This window comes from Notamacropus eugenii, chromosome 1, assembly GCF_028372415.1.
Source record: "Notamacropus eugenii isolate mMacEug1 chromosome 1, mMacEug1.pri_v2, whole genome shotgun sequence".
In the NCBI taxonomy this organism is placed as follows: Eukaryota; Metazoa; Chordata; class Mammalia; order Diprotodontia; family Macropodidae; genus Notamacropus; species Notamacropus eugenii.
In genome coordinates this window covers 192,059,123-192,081,191 of record NC_092872.1, presented here as the reverse complement: position 1 = coordinate 192,081,191, position 22,069 = coordinate 192,059,123, and the positions used below count along the sequence as shown (strand labels likewise).

The following is a 22,069-nucleotide window of genomic DNA, read 5'->3' as shown; positions in this document are numbered from 1 at the left end:
GATTCAGTTCTCAGCTGCCAAATGAAATAAAATGATGTTTTCCTGCCACCTAGTGGAAATGAGACAAAAAAGCTATTAGGGTCACAGCTTTAGATTTTGAGCTACAAGTGAGGGTTTACAGAGAGCCAGCAGTGAACTGGTTTGTCCTAAGTCACAAAGCTTCTGAGTAGCAGCTCTTGATCTGAACCTAGGTCCTCCCTCTAGCTTCAAAGCACATACTCTTTGCCTATCTGCACTCATCTTCTTAACTGTAAGAAACAGGACCCTTTCTAGGACTTGGAAAGTTTCCTTCTTCCAGGGCTTCCTACAACCTTTTCTTCAGCAGCTACTTTTCATCTGGAATCTGGTCAGGGGAGAGGAATGAAGAGGAGAGGGTTGGCAGTGAAGTCCCCGAGGGAACAGGGAAAGTGGTTTCTGATGCTGTTGGTGGATTCAGCCCTCTCTGCTGGGAATCCTAGCAGAGTGAAGACACAAACAGAGTGGGTAGGGCTGTGGGAGATGCAGGGACCTTGAAGATCTACCAGGTACGGCTTCAGATCTACCAGGAGATCCCAATCTATACTTTTCCCTACATGCTAAGTAAGCAAATATCCTTTTAGACCCTGGAGAGAACCCTTCAAGAGGGTAGTCAGAGAACTTATTCATTTGTAGATAGGACTGGGCAATAAACAAACAATTTTTAAAATAGAATATCACTTCACAGAAAATAGATACAATGTAACAAGGTTAATAATTCCATACAACATCCAAAAATATGAAGAGGAGCATGGCGAGTGGAACAAGTCATTGATTCAATGATGGGCATAAGGAAGGATGAGACGGATGGAAGTGATAGGGCTTTAAATGAGAAATGAACTACTCTTAATCTATCATTTGGATGTCACTCAAACTCCCCATTTAATAGAAATCCAGAAGAAAATGCGAATCTAGCATGGGTTTTCAGTTCAACTGGCCAACAAACATGTCTACCCCAGGCAGTAGGTGATGTTTGGTTGTCATTTGAGAGGGAAGACAGATGCCAGGCCTATCAATCTGGGAATCACTTCCACAGAGGTGGTAATTGAATTCACAGGCTTGATGAGTCAACAGGTAGAATGAGATGAGAAAAGGCCCAGAGAAGAGTCATGAAGGACATCATATTCAGGAGGATGGATGATGAAATAGCCTGAGAGATAGAGAAGCAATAGCTACACACAGCAGGGAACCAGGAAAAACATCATGGAAGCTCCAGAAGGAGAGACTAACCAGGGAAAGGCTAACAAACAGGTACATCAATGTAGTGGAATAGTCACACTGTTAGAAATGATAAACCCTAGGAACCTGAAGCTTAATATCCAAAAAAACTAAAATCTTGGGAACTGGCCCCATCACTTCCTGGCAAATAGAGGGCAAAGAAATGGAAATAGTGTCAGGTTTTATATTCTTGGGCTCAAACATCACTGTAGACGGTGACTGCAGCCATGAAATTAAAAGACACTTGCTCCTTAGAAGGAAAGCTATGGCAAATCTGGACAGCTTACTAAAAAGCCAAGACATCACCTTGTGGATAAAGTAGGTATAGTCAAAGCTATGGTTCTTCCCAAAGTAATATAAGACTATGAGAGCTGGACTATAAGGAAAGTTGACTCTAAGTCGCAGAATTGGTGCATTCAAATTGTGGTGCTAGAGAAGACTTTCAAGAATCCCTTGGAAGGCAAGGAGATCAAATCAGTCAATACTTAAAGAAATTGTAATTCAGACTATTTACTGAAAGGTCAAATACTGAAGCTGAAGCTTAAATACTTAACACGTAGTGAGAAGACAGGAGAAAAGACCCTGATGTTGGGGAAGATGAAAGGCAAAAGGAGAAGGGGATGGCAGAGAATGAGATGGACAGATAGTGTCATGAAGGTAACAAATATGAGCTTGGACAGATTTGGGAAGATAATGGAGGATAGAAGGATTCATGTGCTATATGGTTCATGGGGTCATGAAGAGTAAGATACAATTGAAATACCAAATAATAACAACAAAAAAACAGAGCAACCCTACAGGAGGACTCCATTCTCTGGGAAACAAGGGAAAGAAGATAAATTTGCTCTGAGCACCATTTACCCAAACCCTTAATAACAAATATGAACTTTCATAGACTTTGAGAGATAGCGGAGGATAGAAGGGCCTGACATACTATGGTCCACGAGGTCATGGAAAGTCAGACACAACTGAATGACCGAACGCTAACAACAACAGGAACTTAAAGAAACACAGGAAGACTTATGTGAATGAATATGATTTGTATAAAATTCTACGAGCTAAAAAGTATTTTAAGGAAAACCATACATATAAAGACTGTAATATTATAAACAAATATAAAATTAATTTGAACACTTAATAATTATTTTAATTATTATTATTTTGGACCAGCCCTATGATTTAATTGTCATAGGGAACAATCAGTGTAGTAAAGTTCCTTTATCAACGGATCTCTACAACTAATAATCTTAGAAAGTTGCCACAGACACCAAGAGATTAAGTGACTTGATCACAGTCACAGCTGTTGAGTGTCAAAGAGTAAGGATGTGAATTTAGGTCTTTCTCAATTGCTGACTGGCTCTCTATCCACTATGGCACATGGCCTCTATTTCATCGCCTACCTTTCACTTCCTGAGCATGGATGTCAGGGCTCTCCACCAGGCCTTCTTTTCTTCTCATTCTACTTAATTATAATGTCCAACTGGCCAATCTTGATCCCAAGGAAGAGACAAGAAATGTATCACCTTCCTTTCATTGAAGAAGTTGTGGGGACAGAGTCAGAGTCAAGGACTTGTGTTCAAATCAGGGCTGCCACTTGGGTGGCCTTTGACAGGTTATTAACCTCTCTGAGATTCAGTTTCCTCATCTATAAAACTAAGGAATTGGACCAGATGATGTCTAACATCCCTTCTAACTCTGAATCTATGATGGCGGGTGGAATGTTGCCTATTCAGAAAGGATGGTAACCTTGAAGAAAGTAGGGCAGAAGTCATACAGATTAAACGTAAGGGGTTGATAAGTAAATGGGTGGCAAGGAGGCGTAAGTAATGGGAGTTCAGAAAGTATAGAATACTCTTTCTTAGGGAAAATGGCGGGGATAATCCAGTCTTGAAGATGGGCAGAGTGTGAGGGCTACAGCACAAGGAAAGGAAGGAATTTAAAGGAGGGCAAGGTGTATAACTGATCTGGCCCACTGTGGAAAGACTGTGAAGAGATGGAAGTAAAGCCAGGGAAGAGGTGATGAATCGAGAGTGCAGAGTTGGAAGGCCATGGTGGAGATGAAGAACAGGAGAAAGGATGAGGCAGTGGGAGAGATGACAGGAAGGAGGGTTGGGATTAGAAAGGGAATTTTCAGAGTTTGAGGTTATGGAGGTAGCATTGTAGGGATGACAGTGAGATCCACAATATGATCCCAAATTGTGGATGACTAAGCTGGAGTGAAGAGGATCTGAGGAGGCTGATGAAGTGGGAATCTCTGACTGGAGTAGCAGAGGATATTAATGTGTCTACAATATAAATGGTGAAAGGATATAAATATACAGTTTTCAGATGAAGAAATCAAAGTTATCTATAGTTATATGAAAAAATGCTCTAAATCACTATTGATTGAAGAAATGCAAAGTAAAACAACTCTGGGGTACCACCTCATACCTATCAGATTGGCTAATATGACAGAAAAAGAAAATGACAAATGTTGGAGGAGATGTGGGAAAATCAGGACACTAATGTACTGTTGGTAGAGTTGTGAACTAATCTAACAATTCTGGATAGCGATTTGGAACTATACCCTAAGGGCTATAAAACAGTGCAAATCCTCTGACCCAGGAATACTTTTACTAAGTCTCTATCCCAAAGACATCAAAGGAAAGGGAAAATGATTTATTTGTGCAAAAATATTTATAGCAGCTCTTTTTTGTGGTGGCAAAGAATTGGAAATTGAAGGGATGCCCACCAATCAGTGAATGGTTGAACAAATTGTGGTATATTATTGTAATGGAACATGATTGTGCTATAAGAAATGAAGAGCAGGATGATTTCAGAAAAAACTGGGAAGAATTATATGAACTGATGCAAAATGAGGTGAGTAGAACCAAAACGCTGTACACAGTAACAGCAATATTGTATGACGATCAGCTGTGAATGACTTACCTATACTCAGTAAAACAAAGATCCAAGACAATTCTGAAGGACTTAGATGAAAAATGCTATCCATCTCCAAAGAAAGAACTGGTAGAGTCTGAATGCTATGAAAGCACACTTTTTAAAACTTTCTTTTTCCTGTTACCTATTTTTATCTGTGTTTTCTTTCACAACAGGGCTAATATGGAAATAATGTTTTGCATGACTGTATATATATATATAATCTATGTCAAATGGCTTGCCTTCTCGAGGTGAAGAGAGGGGAATTAGGGAGAAAGGAAATTTGGAACTCAAAATTTTTATTGTGTTATGCTGTGGAAATGCTTGTTTTATTCCATAAATTAAAAATAAAATAAAATATGTTAAAATTATTTTTATATATAATTGGAAAAAAATATATAAAACTTAAAAAAAAAACATGCCTACAAAGTGTTCCAATTATGAAAGCAGAAAGACCATGAGCCAGTCATTGAACTCCTTAAGAAAGAAAGGTGGACATCAAACAAAAGATACCTAAGATAGGTAGCAAGCCTTCAGTTCCTCATTTCTGAGACACTACAAATGACGGTCCTCTAGTCCTTCTAGCTCAGGTCTCCAACAAATCTGCACATGATCTGAGTCTCCTTTATAGTACAGGCCCACTTCCATTTCTGGCTACCTGGGACTTAGGACCTCTGGTGCATGAGAGTGAATTATTCCCCTTTTGAACACATCTTCTAATGACAGAGTCCACTTGGGAGCTATCACAGATTCTTACACCAGATCTACTGAATATTGGGCAGTGGCAATACTGCTTGGCATTCACCCTGGTTTCTATATGGGAGGATTGATTTCTGTGAACTGCTTATACCTGGATGATTGTATCAATAATACAAATTGGTTAATACACTCAGCAAGCATTTATTAAGCTCTTACTACGTGCCAGGTACTATGCTAGGTAGAAACTGGATATGTGAATTTTGTTTTAAATGAAACAATCCTTACTTTTAAGGAGCTAACATTCCACCAGAGGAGACAATAATCATATGAAAAAATTCTCTAAATCACTATTGATTAGAGAAATGCAAAATAAAACAACTCTGAGATACCACCTCACACCCATCAGATTGGCTAATATGGCAGAAAACGAAAATGACAAATGTTGGGGGGGAAGGTGGGAAAATTAGGACATTAATGTACTGTTGGGCAACAGAGATGGACATCAGCAAAGACATGCACTGCAAGATTACTGTGACATGTGATGGATCATATCATTCTGACTATGTGTCTGAATGAGATTCGGCAAGTAATTGGATGCGTACGTCAAGGAGAGAAACAGCTGAAGATGGACTCAATGGAGGAACCCTTGGTGACTAGCAGGTCACCAGTCAACAAACCAGGGAAGTTTGAAGGACAGACAGATTTTTGGGGGAAGGACAATGAGTTCCATATTGGACATGTTTACTTCACAGGATGAAAAACCTGGAGTAAGAAGAAACCTAATTTAGAGATGATTTAGTCTAACCCTTCTTTTGAGAGGTCTGTGGGACATTCAGTTGGATACATACAGCAGACAGTAGGGGATGTGGGAATGGAGTGGGATATATAATTGTGGGAGTCATCTTCCTAGAGATAACTGAACTCATGGGACCCAGGGAGATCCCTGAGAAAAAGAGAGCTGGTTCCACTCCAGAGAATAAAACACTTTACCTGAGCACTGATATAAAGGAGGATCGATCAGGCTTGGCATCTACAAGGTCGTCATCATAGTCTTCTTCTCCTACATCTCCGGCTCCCTGTCGTGACTCCAGCTCATCGGCCATCTATGTGGACAAATAAGTGCATGGATAGATAGACAGATAGATACACAAACACGTACAAACACCAAATCAAAACCACAGCATCATGTAATAAACAACTCACACGTACATAAAGTGCTGGTGTTCACAATGCATTTTTCTTAGAACTACTCTGTGAGGGACATAGTTCATCTTTATCCCATTTTACAAATGAAGACCTTAAAGCACAGAGTTTTAGTGACTTGCCTAGGATCACACAACAGATAAATATCAGAAATGGAACTCAAGCCTTCTGACTCTCATCACTAAACTAAGCTTCTATTAGTACTAAGTGCACACCATCTCCACTCAAGTCCTATTTAGAACCAATAACCAGAGCGATGAGTTATTCTGTAGAGCACTACCATCCTAATCTTCCCCTAATATTATTACTTTTATCATGTTATTTTTCTACTTAAGAACCTTTAATAACTATATATTGCCTAAAGAATCCAGTCCAAACTCTTCTCTCTGGCTTTTGGGGTACTTTATAATCTGGCCTCAAACTGGTCTTTTCAAATCTTCAATCTTAGTCCAATACACACCATATTTGCTCTTGACTGTGTTTAGCAAAGAAAGTACTAGTCTCCTTTAGGAGACTTGGATTTAGATCCCAATTTTACTCTTATCTTGATGTACAATTTTGGGTGAATCACTTTCTTTTGCTGGGTCTCAGTTTCCTCATCAGGAAAAATCAGAATGTTACTGAGATCTTTTCCTGTTCTGTAATTCTATTAATGACCTTTCCCTATTTTGCTCACCATCTAAAATCACAAATATTTGCTTAGTACCTCCTTGCTGCAGGATCTTATACTAAGCAATGGGGAAATAAATATGTAAAAAATGGTTCCTGCCTTTGACATACATACAGTCTAGATGGAGAGGTAGATTGTAGACATAAAGAAAGAAATGATTATACAGGGTAACATATGCCAAGTGCCATGTAGACAAGTGAGAGTTATAGGAAAGTCCTGGTCTCTAAGGGTGAGGGGAGAGGAAGGAAGGAAGGAAGGGAGGAAGGGAGGAAGGAAGGGAGGGAGGGAGGAGGAAAAGGAAGAAGACAAGGAGGGAGGGAGAAGAGAAGGGAGGATGCAGGAAAGCAAGGAAGGAAAAGAGAAAAAGAAGGTAGGTAGGAAGAAGGAAAGAAAGAAGGATTGGAGTAGGGAGGGACTTCAGGCAGGGAGACCAATTAGAAGGCTATTGTAGTACTCTAGGTTAGGATTGTGGCTGTATGTATGTATGTATGCATGTATGAATGGAGAGAAGGTGATATATACACACATACATACCTATATATGCACATGTACACATGTATGTATATTTGTATACATGTGTGAAATGTTGTGAAGGTAGAAATGACAAGATTTGGTGATGAACTGGTTATGTGGGATAAGTAAAGAACTTAATTTTGGGGGTGCAAAGTATGAAGTTGAGGGTAGGATAAGGGGTTGTCATGGGGCCCCAAAAGAAGTCTGATTTGGAACAACCACTATAGAAAGTGGGATAGAGAATCCGTTAGGGAGGAATAGAATGTTTGCCTCCCTGCACTGAGGGTCCAGGTTAGATTATGGCTGTGTGACCTTGGGCAAGTAACTTAACCTGTCTGCCTCAGTTTCCTCTTCTGTAAAGTGGATATGATAATAACACCTATGTACAACAAAAGTTGTTGTGAAGGTAAAATGAGATATTTGTAAGGTGCTTTGCAAACTTTAAAGGCTAGCTATTAGCAAAGGAATTTTGGAGTTCAATGGGTAAAAAATTCAGATTTTAACTAAACACAAAAATCAATTTTCTAATTATTAAAGCTATCCAACAATGGCTACTTCATGAGGGAATGAGTTCCCTGTCACTGGCAGTGCTTAAGTGGAGGCCAAATGGCCATGTGTTAGGCGTACTGTAGAGAACATTCTTGAATGGAGTAGACAGAGTGAGTCCCTTCTTATGCCAAGATTGAATAGTCCCTGAGTAATCCCCCTTTCCCACCTTACGCCCAAGTTTCTCCACACTCCTGCAGCAGTAAAACAATGCCCTGTACATGGCTTCAGACACTGGTGGAAGCAACATGGAGTGGATTATGCTCCTGCCCATGCTAGATCACATCTCTTGAATTTCAAGGACGATTCTGAGAACAGTAAGCCCTTTGGCAGGGTGTCCCCATCTGGGCACTTTAAAAAAATCCCCCTGTCCCTTGAAACTGTATTTTCAAAAATACTTCTACTAACGGCAGGTACTTTACAAATGACTGTTTACATATGAGACTTTCCAGTGGTTAAACCATTTGCCAGAAGAGAATGACTGGCCTTGTTAAACTAGAGATGGATGAGTGGGACAAAGGCTTCAGAGTGGGAGGAAGGAAGAAAGCATTGAGTAGTTAGCAGTGGGTGTGCTGACTGAGATCTGGTCCTATTGCATGGGTCGGGCCTATTCATGAATCGATCAACAAGCATTTATTGAATCATGAATCTAACATTCTCCTATCTTGCCACCATAAACTCCTATCATCTCTCCTATACTTTATTCCTCTGAAATTTATTCTTTTTTTAAGGAAAGGTATTCAATAATATTTATTAGGTACCAATCTTCTAAATTACCTGTCTCAATTACTTTGTTTTGCATGGTCACTTTAAGAAAAATAGGGGTTTTCAAAATAAAAGCAGCATAGGAAAATTCAAGTGGCTTTCATTAGTATTATTTCTAGTGGAGATCAATTGGAATTTAAGTTCTGCTTTTGAATGCAATTTTTCCTGCCATTAATTTGGAAGAGAAAGACTAATTACACTATGAAATCATCAGGAAGTTAGAATTTCCCCCTAAAACGTATCCTTGCTGATATTACTCAAAAAAAGGAAAGACAAAAAGGTGAGAAAATTATACAAAACAACACAGGGGGAAGATCATAGATTATTATGTACTACTCCAAACAAGAGATGGTATATGGTTCACTACATTTTAAATTCATCCAAATTTATTCTAATTTTCCATGTTTCTTCTATCTGCAGTTTTTATAACATGTAACCCTCACAGTGGGTCTGGAGTAAGGAAGTCTCATCTTCCTGAGTTCAAATCTGGCCTCGGACACCGACCAGCTGTGTGACTCTGGGCAAGTCACGTATTTTGTTTGCCTCAGTTTCCTCATCTATAAAATGAACTAGAGAAAGAAATGGCAAGCCACTCTGGTATCTTTGCCAAGAAAACCTCAAAATGGGGTTATGAAGAGGTAGACGTGACTGAACAACAAACACTCTTGTATATCTCTTCCTTCTTAATATTTCCTTCACTCTCATCTGCGACATTTTTCACTTGCTCCTTTATCCTATTTTGTGGAGGGTATAGAATACTGAATTTGAAGTCAGGAAGATGAGCATTCAAAAACTACTCCTGATGCTGACTAGCTGTGTGACCTTAGGCAAGTCACTTAACCTTTCTGGGTCTCAGTTCACTCATCTGTAAAATGGGTCTATTATGCTTGTGATACGTACATTAAAAGCAGAGTTGTTGGGAAGATTAAATGAAATGACACACGTAAGCATAGCATATTGTTGACTACCTGAATATCTCTTTCCAGTCTTCTTTTCGTGTTCATCTACTGCTTTCAGTCTCATAAGTATCTGTCTTTCTCTCTTTCTTAATCCAGTGTTAGACACAATGTCTGGCATATTATAGGTGCTTAATAAATGTTTATTGATTGACAATACTAATCTACTCACAGCGCTTCTATTATCAGTCATATACCCTGAAAACTCAAATTCCTCTGAGCCCTGTTTCCACTCTACACACTGCCTGCTGTGTATCTCTACTTTGGATGTCCCATTAGCACCATGAACTTTCTTTTTTTTTAAAAAAAATTATTTTTCTGCCAATTACATGTTAATACAATGTTTAACATTTTTAAAAAAAGTTTTGAGTTCCAAATTCTATCCCTTCTTCCCTCTTGCTCCCTGAGATGGTAAATAATCCGATCTAGGTTATAAACTAGCAATCATGTGAAACATTTCCATATTAGTCATTTTGTACAAGAAGACTGGACTAAATATATTGTTTACTGGCACCAAGACCTACAATTCTTCATTATTTTCTCAAGCTATTGCCCCTTCTCTGGCTTTAAATTCCTTCCTTCCCAATCTTAATACTATGGTTAATTACAGGGATGGGGAACCTGTGGCCTTGAGGTCACATATGGACCTCTAAGTCCTCAAGTGTGGCCCTTTGGCCAAAATCAATTGTTTGGATTTGAATTCATCTCCGAATTGTTGAATCACTTGCCTTCTTGTCTGATAGAAACCTACCCTGCCAAAACCCAACCTAGGATTACTCTCACCACTCCCTGCCATCTCTCTTACTCACCTGCTGCTAGAAAGACTGGGCTAGGGATCACACCCTCTGAGGATTTTCCCTCTTACTTACTTTTCCCTCTTCCTTTACTAAAAAAACTGAGACCGTTCAGTATGAGCTCCTCCTTGCCATCACCTCTCACTCCTTTCCTCCAGTCTCTGAGGAGGAGGCTCTTATTACCAAGGACAGCCCCTCTCCATATACTAATGAACCCATTTCCTCCTCTCATCTCCAGCACATTGCCCCCACAATCACTTCCCTTCTCTCTCCAGTTTTTAATCTCTCCTATCTATTAGGTTTTCAAACATGCCCCAAACCTCCATCTTCAAAAGAAATCCTTCACTAGACCCCATTATCAGCTCAATCTCTCCTCCCTTTCTCGGCCAAACTCTTAGAAAAAAGTTACCTATACTTCTTACTCCAACGTCCTCACTTATTACTCATTCCTCAACCTTGGCTTCTGACCTTATCACTCAATCTATATTGCCAGTTCCAGTACCTCTCCTGAGCCTCCATATCACATCACCAGTTTTCTATTGGACATTTCAAACTAGATGCCCTAGAGAAGTCTCAAACTCAACCCATACAAAAGGGAATCCATTACTTTCCCTCTCCTTGTTCCCCTCCATACACAATCTACCCCTATATCAAATTTCCCTATTTCTGACAAGGGCATCACCGTTCTTCAAGTCTCCCAAATTCACAACCTTGGCATAATCCTTGACTCCTCACTTCTCGTACTCAGATCAATTACCAAAACTTGGCATCACATATTTGACCCTTCTCTTTATTTCAATGGACTCTGAATTGATCTCCCCCACCTAAGTCACTCCCCAATTCAGTAAATTCCGGTGTCGCCCTATTGCCTCTAACACCTAACATAAATCCTTGTGTTATGTTTTTTAAAGCCAATCTGACCCCAACCTATCTTCCTGGCCTCATTAATAACTACAACAGTGATATAATATTATATATGGTTATAATGTTATATTATAATACATAATAATATATATAATATATTAATGATATAATAATAAAGTATAATATATAACAATTATAATTATTATAATAATTATAACATTTATATAATGCTTAAAGGTTTACAAGGCACTTTACAAATATTCTCCTGTTTGATCTTCACAATAACCCTGGGAGATAGGTGCTATTATTATCCTCATTTAACAGATGAGGAAACTGAGGCAAAAAGAGTGTAAGTGATTTGCCCAGGGTCACAGAGCTACAAAGTGTCTGGGGCTCGATTTGCACTCTGGTCTTCCTGACTCCAAGTCCAACACTCTATCTACTTTGCCATATAACTAAGTCTCATTATAACTCTATGGACCAACCAAATTAGCCTTCTCTCTCTCCTTTCTAACCTTCATCTTGTATCTTTTTGCTTTTATCCTAGCAGTTCCACATGCCTGGAATGAACTCCTTCCTCATCAGCACCCCTCAGAATCCCTCAGCTCAAAAATCATCACCAACATTAAACTTGTCCTGATCTCCCTACTACTGGCACACTCCTTCCCCACGATGGAATTATTCTCCACATAATTAGAAATGTATATGGTGTATTCCCTGAGAGAACATAAATTCCTTGACAATAGAGAATGTTTTATTTTTGTCCTTATAGTTTTTAGTACTTCATATGGTGCCTGGAACATTGTACATATTTAATAAACGCTTGTGGATTGGTTTTCATCTACAAAATAAGGGGGTTGGACTAGATCATTTTTAAGATTTCTTCCAGAACTAATTCTTTGTGAACTGCTTTGTTACAGCATGTGGGTCGGTAAGCATTTAACCCTACGTGTCCCATGAAAGCAAAGAGGGGCTCAGAAGTGACCTTCAAACAATATTTTTAGACGTTTTGGGACTGGGGGCAGCTAGGAGTACGTCACATTGCTATAGAGAAGGCGAGGTGCTGGTAAATGTTTACAATTGTCTTTATAGAAAAAAGCAATGTAGCTTCTTGAAGACAGGAACTGTCTTTCACATCCCCAGGGCTTAGCACAGCGCCTAGCATAAAGTAGGCACTTAATAAATGTTTAATGAATTAAATTGACTTGAATGACACACTTTTAGGTTAAATCTATGTTATTAATATTTTCTCCATCACTCTCTTAAGTCCAGACAATCAATGAAACAATAAATCAAACCCCTACTTATAGTCTTTGCAGATTTTTGAGGTGTAAATGTTAGTACAATGCAGCTAGGTGGCGCAGCAGATAGAGAGCTGGGCCTGGAGTCAAGGAAACCTGAATTCAAAACTGACCTGAGACACTTGCTAGCACAAGTCCCTTTAACCCTGTTTGCCTCAGTTTCCTCATCTGTGCAATGAGGTGGAGTAGGAAATGACAAACCACTCTAGCATCTTTGCCAAGAAAACTCCAAATGAGGTCACAAAGAGTCAGATATGATTAAAATGACTGAACCACATTAACAAGAAATGCTGTCACTGGACATTTAACCATCTCCTGTAGGCCCTCTAGTACATCCTTGCCATGAAGCCACACTTTCTATACTCAAATACACAAAGGAACAGTGATGCTGTCCTAGCAGAGAACTCCCAAAATGGGAACTGTCTCTACCAAGCGATCCCAACCAGTCCACTACTCAGTTGGTAAATCCTATGGAATTACTAGTGACTTGTCCAAGGTCACATAAACTAGCAGTGTATGTCAGAAATAGCTTTGAATTCAGGCTGTCTTAATGCCAACTCCAGCGTTACATGCACTATGCCAGGTGTCTTTGCATTCTGAAGGCTGATGGCTTTAACGTCATTTTTGGGGCCATCCAAAGTGAGTTAGTACACAGTAGTAGTAAAAACCACTTGGAAGGAAAGCTGTGGCAAACCTGGACAGCATACTGAAAAGCAGAACATGATGTATAGTCAAAGCTATGATTTTTCCAGTAACAATGTATATCTATGAGAGTTAGATTATAAGGAAAGCAGAGTGCCACAGAATTGTTGCTTTTGAATTGTGGTGCTAGAAGACTATTGAGAATCCCTTGGACGGCAAGGGGATCAAATCAGTCAATACTTAGAGAAAGCAATTCAGACAATTCACTGGAAGGACAAATAAATACTGTAGCTGAAGCTTAAGTATTTGGCCACATAATGAGAAGATGGGACTCACTGGAAAAGACCCTGACATTGGGAGAGACAGAAGGCATTGAAAAAACAGATGGCATTGGATGGAGATGGTGAGATAATGTCATGGAAGCAACAACAATGAGTCTGAACAGACTGCTGGAGATGGTGGAGGAAGGAAGCGCTGGGCCTGCTGTGGTTCATGGGGGTCACAACAAGTCAGAGATGACCAAACAAATGAACACAAAAATGAAAACCACTATTCAAATATATTAATTGAAATGGGGAGGGAGAAGAGATAACTTAGTGCCTTGGGTTAACACTAGTCATAGTGTTAACCATATCCAGCCTTCAGGGTCACAGTGGTAGGGTTTAGGAAGTAGGTTACAGAATTAAAAATAATTCTATTATTATTATTGTCTCCAGTCATTATTTTTACCACGCACAGAATGGCTGGAGTAGAAATTCTCCTCCATTGCTACAGATTACACAACTAATCTGTAAATCTCTTCCCTCCTTTCCATTTTTCTACAAGCATGTATTGACCACCCACAGTGTTCCCTATGCCAAATACTATAGAGGCCGGCAAGGACGTCAAGGAAAGTAACAAGGCCCAAGTATCTGAGGAGATTAAAAATCTAATCATGGACATAAAAATGCACATAGGAAATACAGCAATCTAGTGGGTGGTAACGACGGCTTGTCTGTGCACCCTGAACAGTTGGCCAGCACTCCTTGCACCAAGCAGATTCATGCAAAACAAACATACTCAGTTGTGATAAGAATGAACTCCATGAGTCCAAATGCCATGGTTACTATTGAAAAATTATGTGTTTTCCAAAATGCAGGGGAATCAAAGGGGCATGTGAAAAAGGTATCAAGCAGTAACTGTTTTAGAGGAAGGTGGAAGGGAAGAACAGAGAGGGAAGAGAGGCAGCTTGTTTAGAAGAGGGAAGTAAGTCACATGTGCATGGGAAGTGACATCCACAGATGAGGAGAAATGGAGATGATGACAGAGGCAATGCTGACATGAGTAGTTGAGCCAGCCTCTGAGACTTCTTGAACTAAGGTAGGATCTGCAGAAGATGCAATTGCTGGAATGGACTATACAGACAAGCAAGGGTGACAGACACAAATACGGTAATACTCCAAAAGAAAGCAGGAAGCAGATTGGATTGCTTGGTTAAGTTGAAGCATTTTCTGGTGCATCTCAGATACCAGAAAGTCACCTTGGATCTAGACCCAAGTCTGCATTCATTAGTGCAGTACTAGAATCCAGGGTTCTTTCTTCCACACTGGTGGTTCTTTTGAAAAGATGACTTAAATCCTTCTTTTTTACTGACTGATGTGTGTATGTGTGTGTGTGTGTGTGTGTGTGTGTGTGTGTGTTAAGGTCCTTTTTGTTCTAAGATGATATTCCAGGTTTTTCTTTGATTTCTTTTACATACAGAATAATCATATGATATTTCACTCATCTCTCCTTGGAATTTGAAGATCTTTGGGGTTTTTGGTTGCTCTGTGTTTTGCTTTGCCCACTGCAAGGTTTGTTTTCTGATTATGTCGTTTTGAAATTTTACTATAATGATCCTTGGCCATTTTAAACTCAACAATCAAAGCAATTAATCAATAAACATTTATTAAGCACCTGGCACTGGTCCCTGCCCTCGAGGAACTTAACAATCTAATGGGATAATTGTCCCATGAAAAAAATCCACTGATTCATGTCACAGCTCAAGCAGTCAAGCAAATCTGTTTCTTCCTGACAACCATGATACTCCAGTGTGCAAAAGAAGTACTTTATGTGTACTTCTCATTCCATCACACAGAATGTTAAAAAGTTAGGTATCTGAGAGACAAGATTTAATAAAACTGATCATTTTTATTGCTGTATCAGAGATACTCTTAAGTGAAGCTGGTTTTGTTTTTTTTTTAACTGCCTCTGAGGACTACAATGATGTAGTCCAGTCTGGTGCCACTGACATGATTCATACTAACAAGCCAACGGGCTGACCTATCAATTGCTTCTGCACCATGAGTATCAACACAGTTGTGCCAGGATACACCAGGAGATTAAAAAAATCATTCAACACTGTGAATACTTAGCACGTGCTTGCGTTTGTGTTTGTGGCCAAGTATTCCCCCAAAAAAAGACTATGACCATTATCTGGTGCCGATGCTGGACAAATCTAAGCAAAACAGCAAGCCCAACCAAGTGTGTAGATTTGTCCACGTGTAAAGCAAAAGGAGAATTCTGCAGATGAGATATACTGGCTCAGTTTTTGTGTTTGTAGCTAAATCTTTAATCCACAGGAAATGTAGCTTATATAATCATGAGAATGAGAGTAAAAAATGTGAAGATGAATAATGCCTTGGAATTATTACGAAAATAGTTTTTGACCTTGTGGAGTTCTTAAAATGATCTCCTAAGGATTCTCAGTTCATACTTAAGAGATTCACTAGTCCAGAGTACTGAGAATTCGAGTTATTTGCCAGAGGTCACACTTTTAATACATGTCACTGCCTGAGGCTTCCTCTCTACTGAGGAATTAGCAATTACAGTATCCTCACACATCACCTTCCTAAGAAACCACTAAACACAACACCTCTGGGACTTGCCACAATGCAGAGTTGATAAACCTGATCCCAACATTATAAGGCATTTCACCACACCCAGGCAGAACTGGGACAAACCATTCCGGTCCAAGTTTTAAAAATAAACTGCAGCATACTCATGCCTTATGTCGCAGATAAACATTCACATGTTACAGGCAGGAGAATATTCCCATTGTATTAAAATAATTGTGATTACACAATATTACAAAGTGTTGCGGAAACAGTGCCAGGCCCCAGGCAATGGCTTTTCTTGCCTATTCCTAGCTTCAAACCTCTACAAAGGAAATGAAACAGATACTTTAAAATAAATGGACCTTGCACCTTACAAGTTATCAACTAGATAGTGTATGTCTATTTCCTCTGTACGCTATCCCCATGAACACTTAAGTCCAGGGATATCACAAAGATTCTGGGCTTCCGAGGACCTTCTGGATCATCACTCCCTTACCGACTCCAGAGAAATGAAATGATTTGCCCAAGGTCACAGAGATTAAGTGTCAGTGGTGGGATCTGAACTCAGATCTTCTGACTCCAGATCCAGTGCCTTCCCATACTATCAAACAGTCCCCAAAGTACCGTTTAATGGTGCTGACTAAAAACTGTATTAAGATGTTTCAGTGATCTGAATGACATTTTATGTATAAAGGTACCAGAGGGTGAAAAAAATGACTTCTGGGGCCTGGTGTGAGCTATTGTTTTTAAATGGGGTCACAGGATGATAAATCACCAGTTGGGTAGGGCCTCAGAGGCCATTTGGTCCAACTTTTTAATGTTTCTAGATAAGAAAGCTGATGGTCAAAGAAATTAAAAGCCTTATCCAATATCACATGATTCTCTCTTTAGAAACCATATTTGAACTCAGGTCCTTTGGTTCCCTAGCTAGTTAGTACTCACAAAGTAATAAAATACTGTACTTGACTCAAAGGGCTTCCATGTTAGCTGATTAAAAATTCAATAGTTTTGTAGAAAGTAGAAGAAAAATAATTCTGGTGACCATTTCTATTTTTATTATTCAGTCATTTTCAGTCATGTCTGACTCTTTGTGACCCCATTTGGGGTTTTCTTGGCAAAGATACTAGAGTGGTTTGCCATTTCCTTCTCCAGCTCATTTTACAGATGGGGAAACTGAGGCAAACAGGTAAAGTGACTTGACCAAGATCACATAGCTAGTAAATGTCTGAGGCTAGATTTGAACTCAGGAAGATGAGTCTTCCTGACTCCAAGCCACTATGGCACCATCTAGCTACTTTTTCTGTCTCTACCCAATGAGATCTATTGTAGCTGGCTTTACCAGTATGTATGCTTCATGAAAACAAGGATCTCCTGTTATTATATACCTCAGAGGTTTGTTGGAAGTAAGGAAAATATGTTTTCATCAGTGAAAATACGTAAATAAAGGCTATTGTTATTATTTCAAAAAATAACAGAATTACAGCTGGAACCTTAGAGGTCACCCAGAGAAACCCCTTCATTTTATAGAGGAGGAATCTGAGGCCCAGAGAAGTGATGAGGCTTTCCCAAGGTTGGACAGGTAGACTTGAGTCTCTCTGCATACTGTATTACCCGGCATACCTCCTCCATGGTGCTCTGAATGTTTTGTGTTTAATAAATGTCTGCTGAACTGGATTCAAATTCATCTAGGAAACCATCATCTGGTTGATGCTTAGGCACATGGGGTTAAAAAAAAAAATCAATTTTCCTATCCTTAATGAGAGCAAGGGAATTTCTGAACAGGCTCCATGTCCAAGAATGCAGGTTCAAGAAGTCCCGTGGTTTTAAAGAATAAACTTAAGGGTAAATACACAAACAAAATATATCTGGGTTTGCCACAGGAAGGAAAAGGAAGTCAAAGCTTGGTAAGACTCCTTTTCTACAACAACTGAACAGATGGCCTCCACTATCCAGAAAGGAGGGGAGCAGACTGCTCCTCCTGACTCAACCGACACCAGGCTCCTCCATTCCTAATGCCGAGTTTGGCTTCCTTGGGAGGTGCTCATGATGAATTCATGCTCAATAAAAGGAGGGGTCCAGGTCACGTGCACCTGACTAAGGGGTCTTTACAAGCTTCCATGGAACTCTTGGTGTCTGACTCACCAAGACAAGCCCCACATTCTGGAAGGAGCTTCCTTGTGGCAGGAGGGCTCTTAAATTTGCAATGCCAAGAAATTCCCGGATCCTCGGGCGGAATAGTCTACTGGAAGTTAGTGAAAGAAAAAGTCAGAAGAGATTACAGCTGCCTCTTTATTAGGGGAGTGGCTGAGCCTGAGTTCCCTCAGCTACAAAAAGGTAGCAGTTTTTGCCCTATCTACCTCACTGGGTGATTTCAGGGCTCAAATAAGTTAATGTAACACAAAAATACTTTGTATATATGAATTAGCAATTAATTTTAGGGAATAACTGGTGTTTAATCAATAAGTTAAAAGGGGATTTTGGAGACAAGACCTGGGATTAAGTCATGGCTCTATGAATTACTGGCTGGGTGACTCTGGGCATGTGCCTTCACTTCCAAGTCTCAGTTTCCCCTTCTGTAGAATAAAGATACTTGCCCTAATTACTTCACACAGTTGTCATGAGGAAAGTACTAGAATGATGATTTTGCTATATAAAGATAAGTTATTACTGTTTAGATTAGACAAGCTACAATACTTCTAAGCTTTATGATTTCATCTGTGTGGGACTCCACCTATACATATTTCAGTCTCATCTTATTTCCAACTCCACCTGGCTTCGCACCTTGCAACAGCCAAAAAGATATCCTGGGAAAGGAGAACCTTCTTACATAAGCTTTCCTGAATATGGTGCCTATGAACAGAAACAAAGCTATCACTAGAACCCATGCCTAAAGCCTGCCTACCGTGAAAGAATATACCATACCACTCCAGTATCTTTGCCAAGAAAACCCCCATGGACAGTATTAAAATGCTAAAAGATACAATAGCAGGATGGAGTCACAAAGAGTCGGATACCACTGAACAACAAATATATGTGCATATACACCTACATATATACTGTATTTACTTATACATGCAGAGGAAACATGGTACAGTGGAGTAGGCCTCACAAATAGGAAGACCTACATTTTAAGTCCTGCTCTTGATCCACACAGGCTGTGTGACCACAGGGAAAGGATTTAACTTCTCATGCCCTGAGCTAATTTCTAAGACTGTAAATTTCAGAGAAGATGCCAGCCTGCATTGGTAGAGACTCCTTAGAGGGGAATTCTCTGTACAGTAATATCACTGGTCTAGTACCCTACATTCCAGTTGTCCAACCCCCTTGTCCATACCAGTCAGGTAAGTTTCTTGAAGGGTAGCGGTAGGGGGCTATTTTTTTTTTTTTGGTAGTCTCTGTATCCACAGCACATACCTCTGTGCTTGGCCTAATACAAAGCAGATGCTTAACAAATGTTCCTTTGTTGATTGTTTAAGGTCAAAGTACTATAGATTTAGTTATAAGGGATCTCAGAGGTCATGGAGTCCAACCTCCTCATTTTACAGATGGAGAACTGAGGCCCAAGGAGTGGGCCCAGTGACTTGGCCAAAGTCACACTTGAATTACATGATAGACTGTTGTAAGTTGTTTTTCAGTCGCATCTGATTCTTTGTGACCCCATTTGGGATTTTCTTGGGACAGATACTGCAGTGACTTGCCATTTCCTTCTCCAGCTCATTTTACAGATGAGGAAACTGAGGCAAATAGGGTCAAGTGACTTGCCCAGGGTCATACTGCTAGTAAGTGTCTCAGGCCAAATTTGAACTCAAGTCTTCTAAACTCCAGGCTCAGCACTCTATCTAGCTGCCCCTCCCTGGGTAGAGCCAGGATTCCCACCCAGGTCCTTCAACTCCAAATCCAAAATTCTTTCCATGTCTAAAATTCAGCTCTAATAATCCTATGGTCCTCTGAGTCTCAGTTTTCTTATCTGTCATACAGTGAAACTAAATCATTTGTAAAGGCTGAGTGTAAGGAGCTCTATTACATATTGTTTGGGTGAATTTAGGAGAGTCAATTCCATGATGGGCCTGAATTTCTTCATTTGTAAAAAATAAGCAGGCTGGTCTCCCCAGATGCCCAAGCTACTTCCCAGTTCTGAATCTTTATCCTATGATCTCTCATGTTCTTTCTGTTTCAAGTTTCTAAGATCTCTTCCTGTCCTGACTAGGTAAGTCGACTATCAGTTAGAATTCTGCTCTGACACTATCTGCATGGCCAATCACTGTAATCTTTGTTACAGTTCATGTTCCTCTTCTGTAAAGTGGGGATAATAATGGCACCTACCACCCAGGACTGTGGTGAGGCTCAAATGAAAGGTTTGTAAAACATTCTGCAAACCTTCAAAGAGCTCTGTGAATATCTACTATCTATTATTATATGTAAAAGGATAAGAATATCACCCATCTCCCAGGGTTATAGTGAGGCTCTAATTAACATATGTAAAGCGCTTTGCAAGCCTTAAAATACGGCCATAAAGGCTAGCTATGATTATATATACTATGAAACTTAGCAAAAGTGTATCAAGATGTATCTCCGTGAAAGAAAGCCTTCCCTGGTAGGGATACAGTGTCAATTTCATCCCAGCCCATACCCTCCAGGAGGTTACAAAAATGCCACCGTCACCAACAGGGACTAACTCCATCAGACAGCCAAAGGCCAGGCAGTCCCAGGAAAGCCGCGGAAGGCTATCGTGGAGAAAAGGGGGGGTGCTACGTTAGAAGCGGGGCTGGGGACAGAGGCCCGGTGGCCCCAGGATTGGGAGGTCAGCGAGGCAGGGCAGGCTGCCAGGCGGGAAGCCCATACAGTAGAGAAAAGAGACAGTGTGGGGGGAGGGAGGGAGGGCTGCTGGGGTTACCGTGAGCACCGGGGATCCTGGAGCGGGTGGAGGGAGACGCTGCAAACACACGGCTCTGCGGCGCCAGCCGGGCCGGGCTACACGCTGCGGGCTGGGCTACACACTGCGGGCTACGCTGCGGGCCGGGCTACACGCTGCGGGCCGGGCTACACACTCACTGGGGGCTGGGTTACACTGCGCTCAGGGCGCCGAGACGAGAAAGAGCAGAGGGGCGGAGCCTAGGCCGGCCTGGAGGCGGACCCGGCTCCCCCGGGGCCCAAAGGGACCTTGGAAGGGCGGAGCGAGCACTGCCCCGGAGACCGCCCACATCCCGTGGGCGGGGAGGGACCGGCCCGGCCCGCTACCGAGATGTTCCGGGTTCTGGGCCCCGGCCGCCTGGAGATGTCTTTGCGTTGGACTTAGCCAGGTTTTCTTCCCTGCCTCGTTCAATTCCTGGAAGAGGCGAGGCTCCCCGGCTCGCTCCTGGATTTCCCACGTTAGGAGTCCAAAGTCTGGTGCTCCTTGACTTTGAAAGACTGTTAAGAACTGGATCCCCAGTCCTCCTGGCTGCGGCTTTTAGTTCCTAATCCAGCTTCTATTTCCCGCCCCCCATCCCCCAAGCCAGCAACTCCATCCAGTACCTGTTTATTTTTTAAAATTATTTGATTTGTTTTCAGTTTTCTCCAATCATCTCTTAGTTTTATCTTAGTTTATATCTTAGTTTTTCCCTCTCCCTTCCCCTCCTTCCCCCTCCCTCTCTACTTCCTCGCAAAGACAAGAGGGCGTGCAGTCTTATATAGGTTCTAGACATAGATTTTTATTAAATGCATTTTTACCTTAGTCATGTTGCACAGAAGAACGAAAATGAATGGGAGACACCATAAAAAACACAACACAAGAGAAAATGGTCCACTTCGTTTTGGGATCCAATTCCATAGTTCTTTCTCTGAATGTGGAAGGCATTTTGCTTCAAGGGTCCCTTGGGAATTTTTTAGGTCCTTGCTTTGCTGTGAAGGACTAAGTCTATCAGAAAAATTCCTCACACACTGTGGTTGTTGCTGCGTACAAAGTTCTCCTGGTTCTGCTCCTTTCATTCAGCATCAGTTCACATAAGTCCTTCCAGGCCTCTCTGAAGTCTTCCTACTCCTCATTTCTTATAGCACAATAGTATTCCATTATATTCATATACCACAACTTGTTCAGCCATTCTCCAGTTGATGGGCATCTCCTTGATTT

At 40.7% G+C, this 22,069-nt stretch overlaps 1 protein-coding gene across 1 annotated transcript in view; it reads right to left on the bottom strand.

The window, feature by feature from the left end:
• CASP7 (caspase 7) overlaps positions 1-21,376 on the bottom strand; it is a 59,787-nt gene extending 38,411 nt beyond the window's left edge. Inside the window, exons 1-2 of the mRNA XM_072623040.1 lie at positions 20,855-21,376; positions 5,842-5,954 (exon numbers count right to left, since the gene is read on the bottom strand). Of these exons, the coding sequence (XP_072479141.1) occupies positions 5,842-5,954 (113 nt within the window). The 5' untranslated portion in view covers positions 20,855-21,376. The remainder of the gene's footprint in view (positions 1-5,841; positions 5,955-20,854) is intronic.
• Positions 21,377-22,069: the final 693 nt, after the last annotated feature.